Source organism: Peromyscus californicus, unplaced genomic scaffold (assembly GCF_007827085.1).
Source record: "Peromyscus californicus insignis strain IS unplaced genomic scaffold, ASM782708v3 Scaffold_4__1_contigs__length_199733344, whole genome shotgun sequence".
Lineage (NCBI taxonomy): Eukaryota > Metazoa > Chordata > Mammalia > Rodentia > Cricetidae > Peromyscus > Peromyscus californicus.
In genome coordinates this window covers 24112328-24127770 of record NW_026294562.1, presented here as the reverse complement: position 1 = coordinate 24127770, position 15443 = coordinate 24112328, and the positions used below count along the sequence as shown (strand labels likewise).

Sequence of the window (15443 nt, the reverse complement as noted above, 5' to 3'; positions counted from 1 at the left end):
GGGTTGAGATTTTGTTTAATTTTGTTTTAACCTGGAGGTGGTCTCAGAACCCTATATAATAATTAATATTATCATAATAGAGATACAACAACAGCGAGTTAACTTGTAGCAATTTTAATTTCTAGTGAGTCCTCAGGTTTGCCTCACTGGAGTTGACCTTGCGTGGGTCTTTACTGAGCACAGACTATGAGTTAGGCAGTTGGAAGGACAATTTATCCCAATCGAGAAAACAGGCAGATGTTAGGGCTGTGTCCAGCATATACGGCTTTCAATGGTAAAGCTGGGACCTGGTCCCAGGCTTCTTGCTGAAGGGCAGCGTGGAGTAGAAACTGAGAGCACCCCATGTGGACAGACTATATTGGTTCAGATACCATACCTGCCCTGTTCTGACTGTTTAACCCAAAGCAAGCTGTTTAACATCTCTGCGTTGCGGTTTGCTGTAGATTAAGAGCATTCGCGAAGTACTTAGAAGCTGGTGCAGGAAATACTCACTTGCTCTTACCAGTTTGGAGTTCAGTTCAGTATTCCTTTCTGTATTATATCCCTCTCGTCTGCACACAGGCCTACAGATTTCTCTCTTCCATGGAATTGTCCTGGGTTTTGTCGCCTTCATTTGGCAATACCATTGTACCTCTGTCCTCTGTCCTGCATGACTGAAATGGTCATACAGAACACCATGACTTTTAATAACCACTCCAAGTTTTCTATTCTGGTAATCTAGACAATGAAGAAATGAAACTAATTCATAAATGAAGATATTATTAATGAGAAATTCTGAAAAAAAATCTACTAATTCTTTGTTAAATATTGCATGAAAACATTTTAAGGGTAACACAGGGAGGTTCATTATTTTTTCCTATATACATGAATATTAGAGTCGTCGTCGTCGGCCATTTCTGAGAGACAGTGGTTTCATGGTTACTCTAGAATGAACTGGTCAGCATGCCACATGGCTAACCATTGGACATCCCAGAAATCCTTTTTTACAGTACCTCAATTCAGATAAGTAGGTTTTTATTCTATTGTTATATTTTCATATAGTCCTGAAAGAGAACAAATTATTTATTCTAAAAATGTAGATGTAGAGTAGCTGAACCTATTTTTAGAGTTTAAATGACCTACTCAAAGTAGAGTAGAGACGTGTACTTAAACCATTAAAAAAAAATAGGTATCAGGGGCTGGAGAGATGGCTCAGTGGTTAGGAGCACTGGCTGCTCTTCCAGAGGTTCTGAGTTCAATTCCCAGCACCCACAAGGCAGCTCACAACTGCCTGTAACTCCAGCTCCAGGACATCTGACATCCTCACACAGACATACACATAGGCAAAACACCAATGTACATAAAATAAAAATAAATAATTTTTAAAAAGACACCAAAAATGTTGAAAGACAGGCTACATCAACTCACTGTTTGTTTGTTTGTTGAACCAAAGGTTAACTGGTTGTTGTATTTTATTGTGAATTGTTCATCCTCTCTTGTGAATTGTTCATCTTACAGAGTTTAAACATCTTCCAGAATCTAAACAAGCGGCAGTTTGACACAGTGATCCATTTGTTTGAGGTTGCAATAATAGCAACTGACCTGGCTTTGTATTTCAAGTAAGTATGAGAATGGGTATCCGTGGTGATATTGTGTTCCCCAATATGTTGTGCACCCTAATAAACTTATCTGGGGTCAGAGAACAGAACAGCCACTAGGTAAACACAGAGGCCAGAAAGTGGTGGCACACATGCCTTTAATCCTAGCATTCTGGAGGCAGAGATCCATCTGGATCTCTGTGAGTTCAAAGCCACACTGGAAACAGAGCCAGGCATGGTAGCACACACCTTTAATCCCAGGAAGTGATGACAGGAAGTAAAAAGGTATATAAGGAGTGAGGACCAGGAACTAGAGCCTCTTTAAGCTTTTAGGCTTTTAGCAGCACCGTTCAGTGGAGATCTATTCGAGTGAGGACTCAGAGGCTTCCAGTCCGAAGAAACAAGATCAGCTGAGGAATTGACAAGGTGAGGTGGCTGTGGCTTGTTCTGTTTTTCTGATCTTTCAGCGTTCACCCCAATACCTGGTTCCAGGTTTGCTTTTATTAATAAGACTTTTTAAGATTCGTGCTGCAGGTATCAGAACACTCTTGAGCCTGGTGTGGTTCTGCCTTCTATGAACCGCACTAAAGTTAAATGTAAATGGAGGCTTTTCTCTGTCCTGCCCATTCTGCAGTCCCTTCCCAAATTATCATTCAGAGGCTTATACTAATTATAAATGCTCAGCTAGTAGCTCAGGCTTATTACTAACTAGCTATTACACTTAAATTAACCCATAATTCTTATCTATGTTTAGTTATGTGGCTTGGTATTTTTTCTCAGTACAGTATTCTCATCTTGCTTCCTCTGAGCCTGGCTGGCAACCCCTGACTCCGCCCTTCCCCTTCCCATCATTCTCAGTTTGGCTTTCCTGCCTAACTTCCTGCCCAGCGACTGGCCTGTCAGCTTTTTGTTAACCAATGAGAGTAATACATAGTCATAGCACACAGAAGGACAGTCCATAGCAGTTAAAAGACTTGTTTACATGGCTGGAGAGATGACTCATTGCTTGTGAGCATTTTATATTCTTACAGAAGACTGGAGTTGGATTCCCAGGACCCATGCTCACAATGGCCTCTAACAATGGCTTAAGGGATACGATGTTCCATCTGACCTCTGTAGCCATCCACACATATGCATAAGTTTTTCAAAGCAGGCTCACAGACATGTTTTCTTTTTGGAATGTTAGTTGTCCTCAAGACAGTTGACTGACAGTGAGCTTACTCTGTTTTGGAGGCATGCTTTTGAAAGCACAAGCCTGCCCTGTTAAATACCTTGTGATATGAAGCACAAACAAAAGGGTACAGTGCCGCATGGCCTGAAGAACAATGTCACGAAACTGCACACCATGGCTGTGTGTCCTGGTGATTCACCATGGTCCAGAATCTAGTATTTAACTGGATTTATTCAGTGGTAGAATGCTTGCCCAGAATCTGGTATGTGTTATTTCAGGCTCAGAAATTTGGTCCTGTGAGAGTTTCGGATTGAACGATTTTGATGATTCTAACACACAAACTAAACTCACAAAACTTGAGTTTTTACACAGCAGAGGGCCAAGGAGAGCAGATACGCCAAGTACCTGCACATTATCTTCTAAGAGAATTATAAAGTTTCATGGTGAACATTGGTTAGAAAGAGGCGGGCTATTTATAGGATCCAAGTATTCGGTGACTTTGGTGCTGTCAAATTTTGCCTTGTCCTTAAAAATCCAAACTTTATTAAACAGTTCAGCTATGATTACAAATGCTTAGGACACCATAATGGTATCCTGACACCCAGGGTCACATCCCACCAGCGGTAACCCATCATCTGACATGTGCTTCAGAATCCAGGATTCGTTTGTTGGCTTGTTTTTATTTAGAGGCAGGGTTTCTCTGTGTAGCTCAGGCTGTCCTGGAACTCACTCTGTAGACCAGGCTGGCCTTGAACTCAGAGATCCTCTGCTTCCCAAGAACTTGGATTAAAGGTGTGCACCACCACTGCCTGACTCAGAATTCAGTTTTTAAGGACAGAAACAGAAGCAGAGATGCCATGGGAGCACTCCACCCCTATTTCATCACGAAAAGTCCTCTCACGTTCCAAAGAGAACCATCTGATACTGACACGGCCCATCCTTTCCACTCCTGTTCCTATGAGGCACTGCTGAGTATGTCTTGAATTTTTTTCCACACATGACACCCTACTGTCTGCAAATATCTTCCTGCAACTCCATTTTCCCACACAGCACTGTCTTTTAAAGATTTGCCTTTGGTGACATGACACTTCTAGATTGATTTTAAAAAAAGCATGTTGAAGCACTACAAGTGGATTACAAGACATTCGCGAGCACATCAAATTGAGGGCAAGACCCTGATGAAGCCAAACAAAAATGCAATTAAAAATTAATGAAAGAGCCGGGCGATGGTGGCGCACACCTTTAATCCCAGCACTCAGGAGGCAGAGCCAGGCGGATCTCTGTGAGTTCGAGGCCAGCCTGGGCTACCAAGTGGGTTCCAGGAAAGGCACAAAGCTACACAGAGAAACCCTGTCTTGAAAAACCAAAAAATTAAAAAAATTAATAAAAAGAGCTGGCAATCAGGCTCAGTAGGTAAAGCAAATGCCATATAAGTATGCAGATCTGAGTTTGGATTCCTCACCACCCACACAAGAAACTGAGTGTGACAGGAAGCAACTGTAACCCTAGCATAAGGAGGGAATGTTAGTGAGGACAGCTAGAAAGGAACCAATCAAGGAAAGACACCTGATGTCCCCTTCTGGCTTTAACACATAGATGTACACCTATCCCCTCATCCCTATTCACCCCCAACACACAAACAAGTAAATATATGGAGATAGATAGATAGATAGATAGATAGATAGGTAGATAGATAGATAGATAATAGAAGGAAAGATAGATAATAGAAAGAGAAAGAAAGATAGAAAGAAATATAGATAGATAGATAGATAGATAGATAGATAGATAGATAGATAGATAGTAAATTAAAAGGCTTGCCCTTGGTAATACACAGAGGGCCAATTCACTTGCTTCAATTGTAGTGTTTAATTGTTGGACAGACAATAATTCCCTTACACTCCTACACATAAATAAATTCAGATTATATCTTATCTCCATTATTGTCCACAATGCTACATTGTAGATCGTTGTGCATATATGGGAGTTTCTATGCACAGAGGTGGCAGTGTTGTGGGGTGTACACGTGTTTTGTGTATACCATCTTGCAGTATTGGGCTCCACCATTTACATCCTACCAGCAGCATGCCAGGGTCCTCTGATTCCATATCTGAAGTACTCTTGATCTGGACACATCGGATTTTAGTTTGCTAACCTGTTGAGTACGAGAAGCTACCCTACTGTTTAGATCTGCATTTCCCAATTGCCAGTGAGACCAGCCTCCGTGTATTTTGGTTTCTGTGTTTTTGTTGGGTGTGTGTGCTATGATGGTACAGTGCCTGCCTGGCCTTTGTGCTTGTTTCATTTTTTTCTTGTTTGAACTTTTGGTTTGACTGTATTCAAACCTTCTTGGGTTCTCCCCACTCTGTGGTTTGTACTTTTTCTGCCTCCAGCCCTCTCTATGCCAGAGACAGTCAGAACTGCCTGCTCTCTATCCTGGCTCTTGGCCCCTGCTAAGCAAGACAGACTGAGGCAGAGTGGGAACATAGAATATGAAAAGCGCACACTTAAGATCATTTTCTGTGGAAAAATTTGTAGCACAAATCTTAAAGGGTCTTATTTAAAAAAACAACAACAACCCAGGAGCCAGGTATTGGGGTGAATTCTGAAAGATCACAGAAGCAGAACAGGCCACAGCTAACCTTAACTCCACAACTCGATCCTGTTTCCACGAATCTTCAGACTGAAAGCTTCTGAGTCCTCACCCGAGTGGATCTCAGCTGAACTGCTGCTGAAAGCCTAAAAGCCTCTAGTTCCTGGTCCTCATGCCTTATATACCTTTCTGCTTCCTGCCATCACTTCCTGGGATTAAAGGCGTGTGTCACCATGACTGGCTGTTTTCAGTTGTGGCCTTGAACTCACAGAGATCAGGATGGATCTCTGCCTCCCAAGTGATAGGATTAAAGGCGTGAGTGCCACCATTTTCTGGCCTCTATGTCTATCTAGTGACTGTTCTGTTCTCTGACCCCAGATAAGTTTATTAGGGTGTGCAATATATTGGGGAACACGATATCGCCACAAAAAAATGATGCACAGCTGTATCTTTTCCAGGAAGAGGACCATGTTTCAAAAGATTGTTGATGCCTGTGAACACATGCAAAGTGAAGAGGAAACCATCAAATATGTAACTTCCGACCCAACCAAAAAGGAGGTCATTATGTGAGCAGTCAGAATATTGATCCCTTTTTAGCAAAACAGCATGTTTTGTATTTTTTCTAGTTTGCTAATTTTTCATTTCTTCATAAGGGCCATGATGATGACTGCCTGTGACCTGTCTGCCATCACCAAGCCTTGGGAGGTGCAGAGCCAGGCAAGTACCACAGCATTGCCTGTCTTGTAACACACCTGGGACCTGTCCACTAGCATTAAGCCTTGGGGGGTGCAGTCAGGCAAGCCCAGCTGCATTTCCTGTGACCCGTCACACACCTATGACCCATCACACACCTATGACTTGTCACACACCTGTCTGCCATCATCAAGCCCTGGAAAGTGCAGAGTCAGGCAAGTCCTGAGGCATTTCTTTTCCTGTCGCACACCAGGTGCTTTCTAAATCCTGTGAAAGGCCACACAGTGATCTCTGGCAACCCCAGAGTCCTATTCTGATCTTTACAGACAACAGCAGGTCAGCTGGTCATTGGATCATGTCTCAGAACAAGGAAAATACAGAAGACTTTGAAAAGAAAATGGAGGGGGGTGAAAGTGGGGGACAGAACTTCTTATTATTGAACGAGCTATAAAATTTTTATGTAGAATTCACCAGACATGGTTGTTCAAACCTGTAATCTGACTGCTCCTGAGGAGGCTGAGGTGGGAAGATACAGGATTCAATGATAGCCTGGGCTACATAGAAAGGCCTATCAAGTGAACTCAACTTGTGAGCTGTTCAGTAGGCAGATGAGTCAGAACAGGCCCTGGGGAAGGGACTGTTCACTCTACTTAGCTGGTGCTGTTCCCGGGGTCTTCTATAAAGTGACTGGAAGGTGCTGACAGAGAATCCACATTCAGGGCTGTTCTTTGTCTACTTTGGGGGGAGGGCAATGAGACAGTGCTTAGCTGCTTGTTTTCTCATTAATTGGCTGGAAGAAGCTGCTTTTTTTCTAGGTGAAAACTTCAGCAGAGGAGCCAAGATTTCTTTGGTTCAACTGTTTATCCTGATTATGTCTAGAAACAAAAAGTCATTGGAACCCATTATGGGAGAGGGCAAATACCTTTTTTTTTCCTAGCCATCTTTGGTTTATGGCTGTAGGTCCTAAGTAAAAGACAGCCTGAAAAGAGAGAAGTATGTAAATTTATGTTAAGTTCTACATACACGTCATAGGAGCCTTCATAAGTAGACAAAGGCCTCAAGAAAGTTATCTTCATATATTTTTGAATAACATTTAAATTGTGTGTGTGTGTGTGTGTGTGTGTGTGAGAGAGAGAGAGAGAGAGAGAGAGAGAGAGAGAGAGAGAGAGAGAGAGAGAGAGAGAGATGGGGGGGCAGTGGCAGAGAGTTTGTGCATGCGCATGTAGTGCTCAAGGAGAAGGCATAGGATCTCCTAGAGCTGGGGTTACAGGCAGTTGTGAGCAGATGTGTGTTCTGGGAACAGAACTCAGGTCCTCTGGAAGAGCACTCTCCACTCTTAATCACTTAGCCATCTCTCCAGCCCTGTATCCTCATGTATTTTTACGCAAGAATTGATGAAGATGTAGTTCATGGAGAAAGACAACTGTAAAATGGTGATAACCAGGGAACTTGGCAAGGCCACTTGCTGGGGGTCTTGGTCTTGGCCTCTCTTTAGCTCCAATGTACTTCCTCCACAGGTGAGGAGCACCTCTTGAATGAGCTTGCCAGATCGGGAAAGGTCAAGGTCAATCTGTCTTTCTCAAGCTTCATAACCTCCTTTATCAGGGCAGGGGAGGCAAGTGGGACCTGCTGGGAGGTTCGATCAAATTCCAACAGCAAATAAGCATTATTTTTTGAGATCAGGTCTCCTTACTGAACCTGGAACTCGCTGTTTGAGCGAAGTTGTCTGTCTGGCCACTGAGCTTCAGGGATCCACCTGAATCCTGATATAAACCCTATATGGGGATTGTAGACCTTCTAGCTTTTTACATGGCGTTGGGGATTTGAACTCAGGTCCTCAGAGTTGTTAGCAAGCACTTTACCTACTGAACCATCTCCCCAGCTCCTACCTATATTCTTTATCTGTCAGGCTTAAGCCAGACATTCAGGGTCTCCCTTGAGCTCATCATCATTTCTAATCCTTTCTGCCTGTCACACCTAATATGGCATCTGTAAGACTGTATCCAGGGCTGAGGATGTGTCTCAGTTGGAAGAGTGCTTGCCTAGAATTCAGGAAGCCTTGAGTTCAGATCCCAGCACCTCATAAATTGGGCATGTAGGTGCATGCCTCTAATCTCACCACTTTGGAGGTGAAGAAAAGAGAATCAAAAGTTCAGGGATACCCTTGGCTACATAGTAGGTTTGAGACTAACCTGGGCTACATGAGACCCCATTTCAAAAAGGATTTGAATGCAGCATTTGATGGGCAGCCTAGTGGTGGCCTTCTGGCTGATCTTCATCAATGATTCCCTGTCCTCTTCTGTCCTCTGACCTGCTGCCTGAATTATCTATAGAGCTCTGCTCATTCCATGCCTGGAAAGGATTCTCAATGATACATCGCAGAAGTTTCCAGCTCACTTATTTGTTTTTACAAAATCCTTTTTTTTTTGTTTTTGTTTTTGAGCTGGGCATGATGATGTGCATCTGTAATGCCAGCTGAGACACTGAGACAAGATAATTGTAAGTTCAAAGCTACCCAGGGTAACATAACAAAACACTGTCTCAAAAATAAAAACAAAAAACCAGAAGTCTACTTTCTTCTTACAAAACTTGTACAGAGATAACCACAGGATAGAGATGGAAGCTTTGGCCTGGAGACCCAAGTTCATCCTCCCGATACAGTGCACAGGCCTGTCACTACCTGTCCCCTCCCTCATCCTCCTGGGGTTATTACCCATCAGCCCAAGCTGTCACCACACACTCCAAACTCTGGGATAAGACTCAGGCAGTCTGTTCTGTGCATAGCTTTCTCCTCCTTTTTATCTAGATATCTACTGCTGAACTCTCAACGGAACAACAGAAATGCCCCCTCCCTCTGGCATGACATGCCTCTTTCCTTCTCCCTCTTTTACCCATAGCAGTAAGCCTATTAGTGTTGTAGTACATACCACACTGAGGGCAAACTGTTCTCACCACACTCTGAGCATCTGAAAGACAATGTCCCATCTCTTCCTTCTTGGCAAGCCTGGCTTCCAACAATGTCAGGTAGCTAGCAAATGTCTGTCCATCATGAGGCGTTACCTTTCATTATATGAATTAATACTTGATTATCCTCACATGGCTGTCAAGATACAGATGTATCTCTCTCTCTCTCTCTCTCTCTCTCTCTCTCTCTCTCTCTCTCTCTCTCTCTGTGTGTGTGTGTGTGTGTGTGTGTGTGTGTGTGTGTGTGTGTGTGTGTTCACCACATACAAACCTATGCTAGATGACCACAGCTAATAACAGGATTGGAAAATGTGAGGGCTCGAGGCATCTTGGTTTGAGAAACTCAATCTTCTCCCATCCCCCCTCTTTACTGAGAAGTAACGGCAATATAAACAGAAGACGTACTCTCAGAGTTAGACCAGAACCCTCAAGCAGGGCGAGAACCCTTTCCCATTTCAGCATAACATGTAAGTAGCATCTTTTTTCTAACTTCAGAGCAGCTGGCTTGATGACCCCTCAAGCATTGACTGGAAGATCCTTAGATGTCACTCATGCTGACATGACGAAAGTTCTCTGCTGATAGTGGGTATCCCAAAGCATGCCTCTGTCTTTTGCAGGTGGCACTTCTGGTCGCAAATGAATTTTGGGAACAAGGTGATTTGGAAAGAACAGTGCTGCAGCAGCAACCAATTGTAAAGACCTTGTCATAACCATGTCACTTATTAAAACCATTCCTAAATCCCTGAAAAACGTCTTTAAAGAATTTACTTCTCTTCTAGCCTATGATGGACAGAAACAAAAAAGACGAACTCCCCAAACTTCAAGTGGGATTTATTGATTTTGTTTGTACTTTTGTATATAAGGTATGTAAACAAATTATTTGAATGAACTGTGTAATCATTTAAATGAGAATTTTTCCTTCAAACTATAACTAGAGTGAGCCAGGTGTGGTGGTGCACATCTGTAATCCTAGCACTCAGGAGGCAGGGGGATCAAGAGTTCAAAGTCACCTTGGACTACATGGTAAGTTTCAGGCATGTGGGCTATACGGCAAGACCTTGCCTAAAAATCAAACAAAAAGTTGACTGAAGCAAAGTTACTAGTGAAGAAAATCACCAGGTCATGTCCTCCTAGTATTTTGAGCATTGACTTTGATTTATTCAGGGTGGAATAAAATGTGCAAGAACTCACAGATGATCTACTTGACAGGCAGCAAAGAGCCCCTGCCTCTCCCAAGCTTTGGAAGCACCCAGGCTCATCCCAGCAGCTCCAAGCACCACCCACCTCCCAGCTTCTCTTCTACATATGAACACTATTGAAAATCAGCTGTGTGATTAACTAGTTTCCGGCCTCAAATTCTCTGCAGGAGTTCTCACGGTTTCACAAAGAGATCACCCCCATGCTGGACGGCCTTCAGAATAACAGAGCCGAATGGAAATCACTGGCGGAGGAGTATGAGGCGAAGGTGAGGGTGACTGAAGAGGAGGTGGGAAAGCAGGAAGAAGGAGCAGTGGATGGAAAAGGTTAGCTGGAATTGAGTTTGCCTGTGTGAGTGTGCAGTAGCTAGAGACAGGGGTGTGTGTGTGTGTGTGTGTGTGTGTGTGTGTGTGTGTAGGGGTGGGTGAGTGGGTGTCACGTGACGAAAATACAGAGCATATGTGCTAATAGGGAAACTGCTTTGCTGATGCAGGTAGGTAAGTTGAAGAAGTTTGTGGTTTTCAAGGTTGCTTTGCCCACAGTCTAGATCTTTTGCATAACTCCAGGAGTTGACAGCCCCAGCCAGATAGGTCCCAGTACTGCAGAGGCTATCGGTGGGCATTAACACCCTCTAGAAGGTGGCTCTAGGGCATCTCTGTTAAACAAGGGGTCAGGAGTCAGGAATAGATGGGAAGAGAGTGCAAGTGTGACACCCTGCATTAGCTGTGAAACTCTGGGCAACTTGCTCAAACTCTCCAGACTATACAAGAGGTTTTACAGATTCACATCTGAAGGAAGTCCTACAGGTAAAGTTAAAGTTGGCCAACCATGTGAGGTGGCTTGAAGGAGATGCTAAATCTTTACTTGTCCCCCAGATATCTTCACGTGGTGCTATTTTTCTCTGGCTTGAATTTCTACTCCCAGTCACTTGACAGGTTTATCATTGCTTTCAGAAAGCCTGTTAAAGTGCTTACAATAAACTGTTAGTTCTTCAACTCAATGTTCATATTGATAGCAAAATGCTGGGCTAGGCTGGAGCTCTATGGTAGAGCATTTCCTAGCATTGCAGAAAGCAGAATGCTAAGTTGATGGTGAGTTGTCCATGCATGTTTATGAGTGTGTGTGTGTGTGTGTGTGTGTGTGTGTGTGTGTGTGTGTGTGTGTGTTGGTACGGGGGCCTGAGGAGCTGTGCACCTTGTGTGTCACAGTGATAGGTTTTGTTACTGACCTGGGACTCATCTATTTAGCGAAGCTGGCTGGCAAGACCTGTATATCCATCTGTTTCTACCTCTCAGGTACTGGGATGACAAGCACATACCACCATGCCCAGCTTTTTCACATTGGGTACTGGGAATCAAATTCGGGTCCTTGTGCCTGAGTTGGCAAGCCCTTTTCCTACTGAGCTATTTCCTCAGGCTGAGATGTTAATGTCTGTCTCCAAAGGTTAGCACTGTAACAGTTTTGTAAGTCGTTCCTGTTGGCAGAGAAACCATCTATGTGTGGGAGGCCCTGCATGAAGATGCTTCTAGGCGACTGCACTGTTCAGAGTTTAATCAGTTCATTGAAGTGGGAATATTTGCCTTACTAAAGTTATAGACGTCCCTCGACAGAATAAAAGCGGGGTTTCTGATGCCTTCATGCCCACTTATTCAAATATTCACAGGGTATGTGTTCTCACAAGGTTGTGTTAGGCCTTGGGGGAAAGACAGGGACCTTATCTCCAAGCTCTCACCTCTGAAGGGAAAGCTGGGCATTAAGTAACCAATGCATAGCCTGACGGTGAGCCTTGGAGAAAGCATGCAGTGTATACTGAGAGAGAGAGAGAGAGAGAGAGAGAGAGAGAGAGAGAGAGAGAGAGAGAGAGAGAGAGAGAGAGAGAGAGAGAGAGAGAGAGAGAGAGAGAGAGAGAGAGAGAGAGAGAGAGGAGAGAGCGCACAGGAAGGCTTCCCAGAAAAGGGGGTGTCTGTGCTGAGGTCCCGAGACAATAAGTCCCAACTCACACAAAGGAGCAGAGGTGAGTGGAGAAGAGGAAAAATAGGATATGTAAAATAACTACTGACGGAATAAGCTTGGTGTGGCAGAATCATTTCAAAACCCGTCCATGTGTAGTCAAGGATGGAGGGACGGACAGAAACCCAGTACCAGATGAAGCTGGTGGTGCAGGCGGTAACCAACAGTACGTAGTCTGCAGCCAGCTGTGCGACACAGTCAGGGGAGGGGTCGGCGCAGGGAGGTCTGACCTGCACTTCAGGAAAACAGAAGAGTTTTTGACTGATTCGTTCAACTTCTGACGTTACTTTGTCTCTCCTGTTAGAATGAGGAGAAATGCCTTAGGACTAAGACATCCCTGATGAAGATACAGCCACCTTCCCCAAGTGGCTCCTATGTTTGTTGTCTTCATTCTTTAATACAATAGTTTTATCAATTCTTTGAGAATTTCATGTATGTGCACAATGTATTGTTTTTGTTCTGACTCCAACCCCTCCCCTAATTCCTCCCAGAGTGGACATAGGTCTTCTACACGTTATTTGCACACATTTATTTCTAATTTCTGTCTATTACTTGGAGAGTTCTCTCCCGGGCTTCAGGTTTTGTACCTCTAGCTCAGATTCCAGCGTGTTTAATTTCACTGAAACACTGAGATGGTTACTGCTTATCAAGTTTCATTTTATTTTGAGCCTCACTCTGTAGCCTAGGCTGTCTGGAAGCCACAGAGATCCGCCTGTCTTTGCCTTCCCAGTGCTGAGATTACAGGTGTGCACCACCACACCTGGCTACCTATCTATCAATCTATTTTTTGAGACAGTCTCACCATGTAGACTTGACTGTCCTAGAATTTATAATGGCCTCAAACTCACTGAGATCCACCTGCCTCTGCCTCCCAAGTGCTGGCATTAAAGGTGTGCGCCACCACATCTGACTCTTGAATTTTATTTTTCAATTTTTTCCCGATTTATGTGTATGAGTATTTTGCCTGCATGTGTATGTGCACCATGTGTGTGCCTGATGTACAAAGAGGTCAGAAGAGGGTTTGGATCCCTTGGAATGGGAGTTACAGATGGTTGTGAGCCACCATGTGGGTACTAGGAATCAAATCTGAGTCCCCTGCAATAGTAACAAGTGTTCTAAATGGCTAAGCCATCTCTCCAGCTCCTCGAATTTTATTTTTAAGTGAGCCAATTGTGAATAAAAAATTGGTTTTAAACAGTCAAACCCTTGGAGTTGTTATAAGCTAATATTATTAATTAGCGATCTCACACAGATACCATGAGAATGCTGGAATAAGAGCATTGTATCACATGACTTCTGATAATGTTTTTTCTTGGTCTTTTACCAGAGGTCACATATTCAGGAGGTGGCACCGAAGACAGAAAGTCCAAGACGTGCTTAATGTTGTAATATAATCCAACTGGTCTCTATCGCAAGTATCATCTTAGTCTCCGAGAAAAAACCTTCAAAAGACCCTCACTGAATTCAGTTCAGCAGCCCTGGAGTAACGACGATTTCCAGAGACACTGCTGTGTAACTATCCACAGAGTATCTACTGCTGACCTAGAAACCCCATGAGCTAAATAAAGTTCAATCAAGGAACAAAATATGACAAAAAATGCATTTTATGCCAGTTTGTTTTAAATTAAAAGTATGCTATCTTGAAATGAGTCACAAGACATATTAAGATTTATTTATAGGTATGTGTCTGTGTGAGTCTATGTGGCATGTGTGCCTCTGCTGGGGGAGAGGGCTTCAGATCCCCACCAACTTGAGTTATAGCCAGTTGTGAGTCACCTGACATGAGTTCTGGGATCCCAACCAGGGTCCTCTGGGAGAACAGCAAGCGTTAGTGAGTACGCAGTCACCTCTCAGCCTGAGCACAGGTAAGAGCAGCTGATTGTGCAGAGCCAAAGCCCAGGCAGCTGTACAGAGTCGATGTCAAACATCACCACAGACTTGACAAGATTCCTTCAGATATGGCTCCCACTATCTGCCACTGTGCTCGGTTATCTGAATTCATGCACGAACTGTATCACAAACTGTATTTTCATCCCAAATACACTGCTCTATTGTACAAGAATGTGAAGTCTTCCCAGTGATCATTTAACTTTGCAGCACCCTATTTGCTGAGGATCACTAGACGATGAATACACTTCTATTGTAAGAACGCTTAGCTACAGGAATTCTAGTACTAACATCAACTTTGGTGTTGGACATTTCAGATAATTTCCTCAGAAATCAAGACTCCTTTTTACTCACTGTAAATAATAAGCTGAAGAAACATCACCTTCAAGAAATGAAGAACTTTTACACAATATTTAACATCAGTACACATGACACTAATTTACTATTTTCTGATAATTCAGAAAGGATTGCAAAATGACTTCCGAAAGATCTGAGCACAGTGTCTCACGCCTGAGAGAAGCCTGGGAAGCAGTTGTCGAGTGAGTGAGTAACAATTATCCAGTCAAAGGAAAAACTCGGAACACTGGCCATTTTAAAAGCAGACACTACATAATTTATTTACAGTTTAATGCCAATTACTCCCTGTTCAAATGTCACTTAAAATGGTGTATCATACACTGGAGAGCTATGGCCAAGACAGATCTGTGGATAAGCAACTGAGACGCCACCCACCAGCCAAGTGGAGGAGGAAGTGTCTGAGGCAGTCCCCGCCCGAGCCTCCGAAACATGGCCTGGTGGCTGTCCACGCAGTGGCATGGACACGTTCACGGAGTTTCACAGGGCACTACCTCACTCTCTCCCAGTTCATCACAGAAACAAGTCCTGAAAATAATCATCAAATTCTTCTTCCCTATTAAAAAAGTACAAACATCAATTATAATCGAGAGCACTCAAAATAATAAAAATTAAATAAATCAATAGAGTAAAAAATTAAGAGATACATTATATGAGACTAATAAAAATAAAATACTTTCAGTACATTAGCTGATCATTCTACATAACAACATGTTTTCATAATTCAAATAACTCTGAGTTTCTAAACAATTACCTATTCTCAAAATTGTTAAAATTGGAATAGCTCACATGCTGGTACCTCTCTCAAAAACCCTCAGAGTTTTCTTTGAAATACTTTGTGAAACACCATTACTTCTGTTTGCTTTTTTGGTTGATTCTATACCTTCCCTGTTCACTATTTCAAATTATAATCTGCTTAAGAAATGTATGGAACAGAAACTGTGTTTAAAAAAAGTTACAAGTCTTAATCCCAGGAATGTGAGGACATTTGCTCAGGCCA

General features: G+C 43.1%; 2 protein-coding genes across 6 annotated transcripts in view; one reads left to right on the top strand and one right to left on the bottom strand.

Annotated features, from left to right (window-relative positions):
- LOC128124527 (free fatty acid receptor 4) overlaps positions 1–13851 on the top strand; it is a 92508-nt gene extending 78657 nt beyond the window's left edge. Inside the window, exons 17-23 of the mRNA XM_052760931.1 lie at positions 1498–1598; positions 5797–5904; positions 5992–6055; positions 9613–9687; positions 9775–9858; positions 10362–10518; positions 13530–13851. Of these exons, the coding sequence (XP_052616891.1) occupies positions 1498–1598; positions 5797–5904; positions 5992–6055; positions 9613–9687; positions 9775–9858; positions 10362–10518; positions 13530–13591 (651 nt within the window). The 3' untranslated portion in view covers positions 13592–13851. The remainder of the gene's footprint in view (positions 1–1497; positions 1599–5796; positions 5905–5991; positions 6056–9612; positions 9688–9774; positions 9859–10361; positions 10519–13529) is intronic.
- An 826-nt stretch (positions 13852–14677) lies between these two features.
- LOC128124526 (protein FRA10AC1 homolog) overlaps positions 14678–15443 on the bottom strand; it is a 51051-nt gene continuing 50285 nt past the window's right edge. For all 5 annotated transcript variants that reach the window (XM_052760924.1, XM_052760927.1, XM_052760929.1 and 2 more), the window contains one exon: positions 14678–14999. In XM_052760924.1, coding sequence (XP_052616884.1) covers positions 14957–14999 — 43 coding nt within the window. In that variant the 3' untranslated portion in view covers positions 14678–14956. The remainder of the gene's footprint in view (positions 15000–15443) is intronic.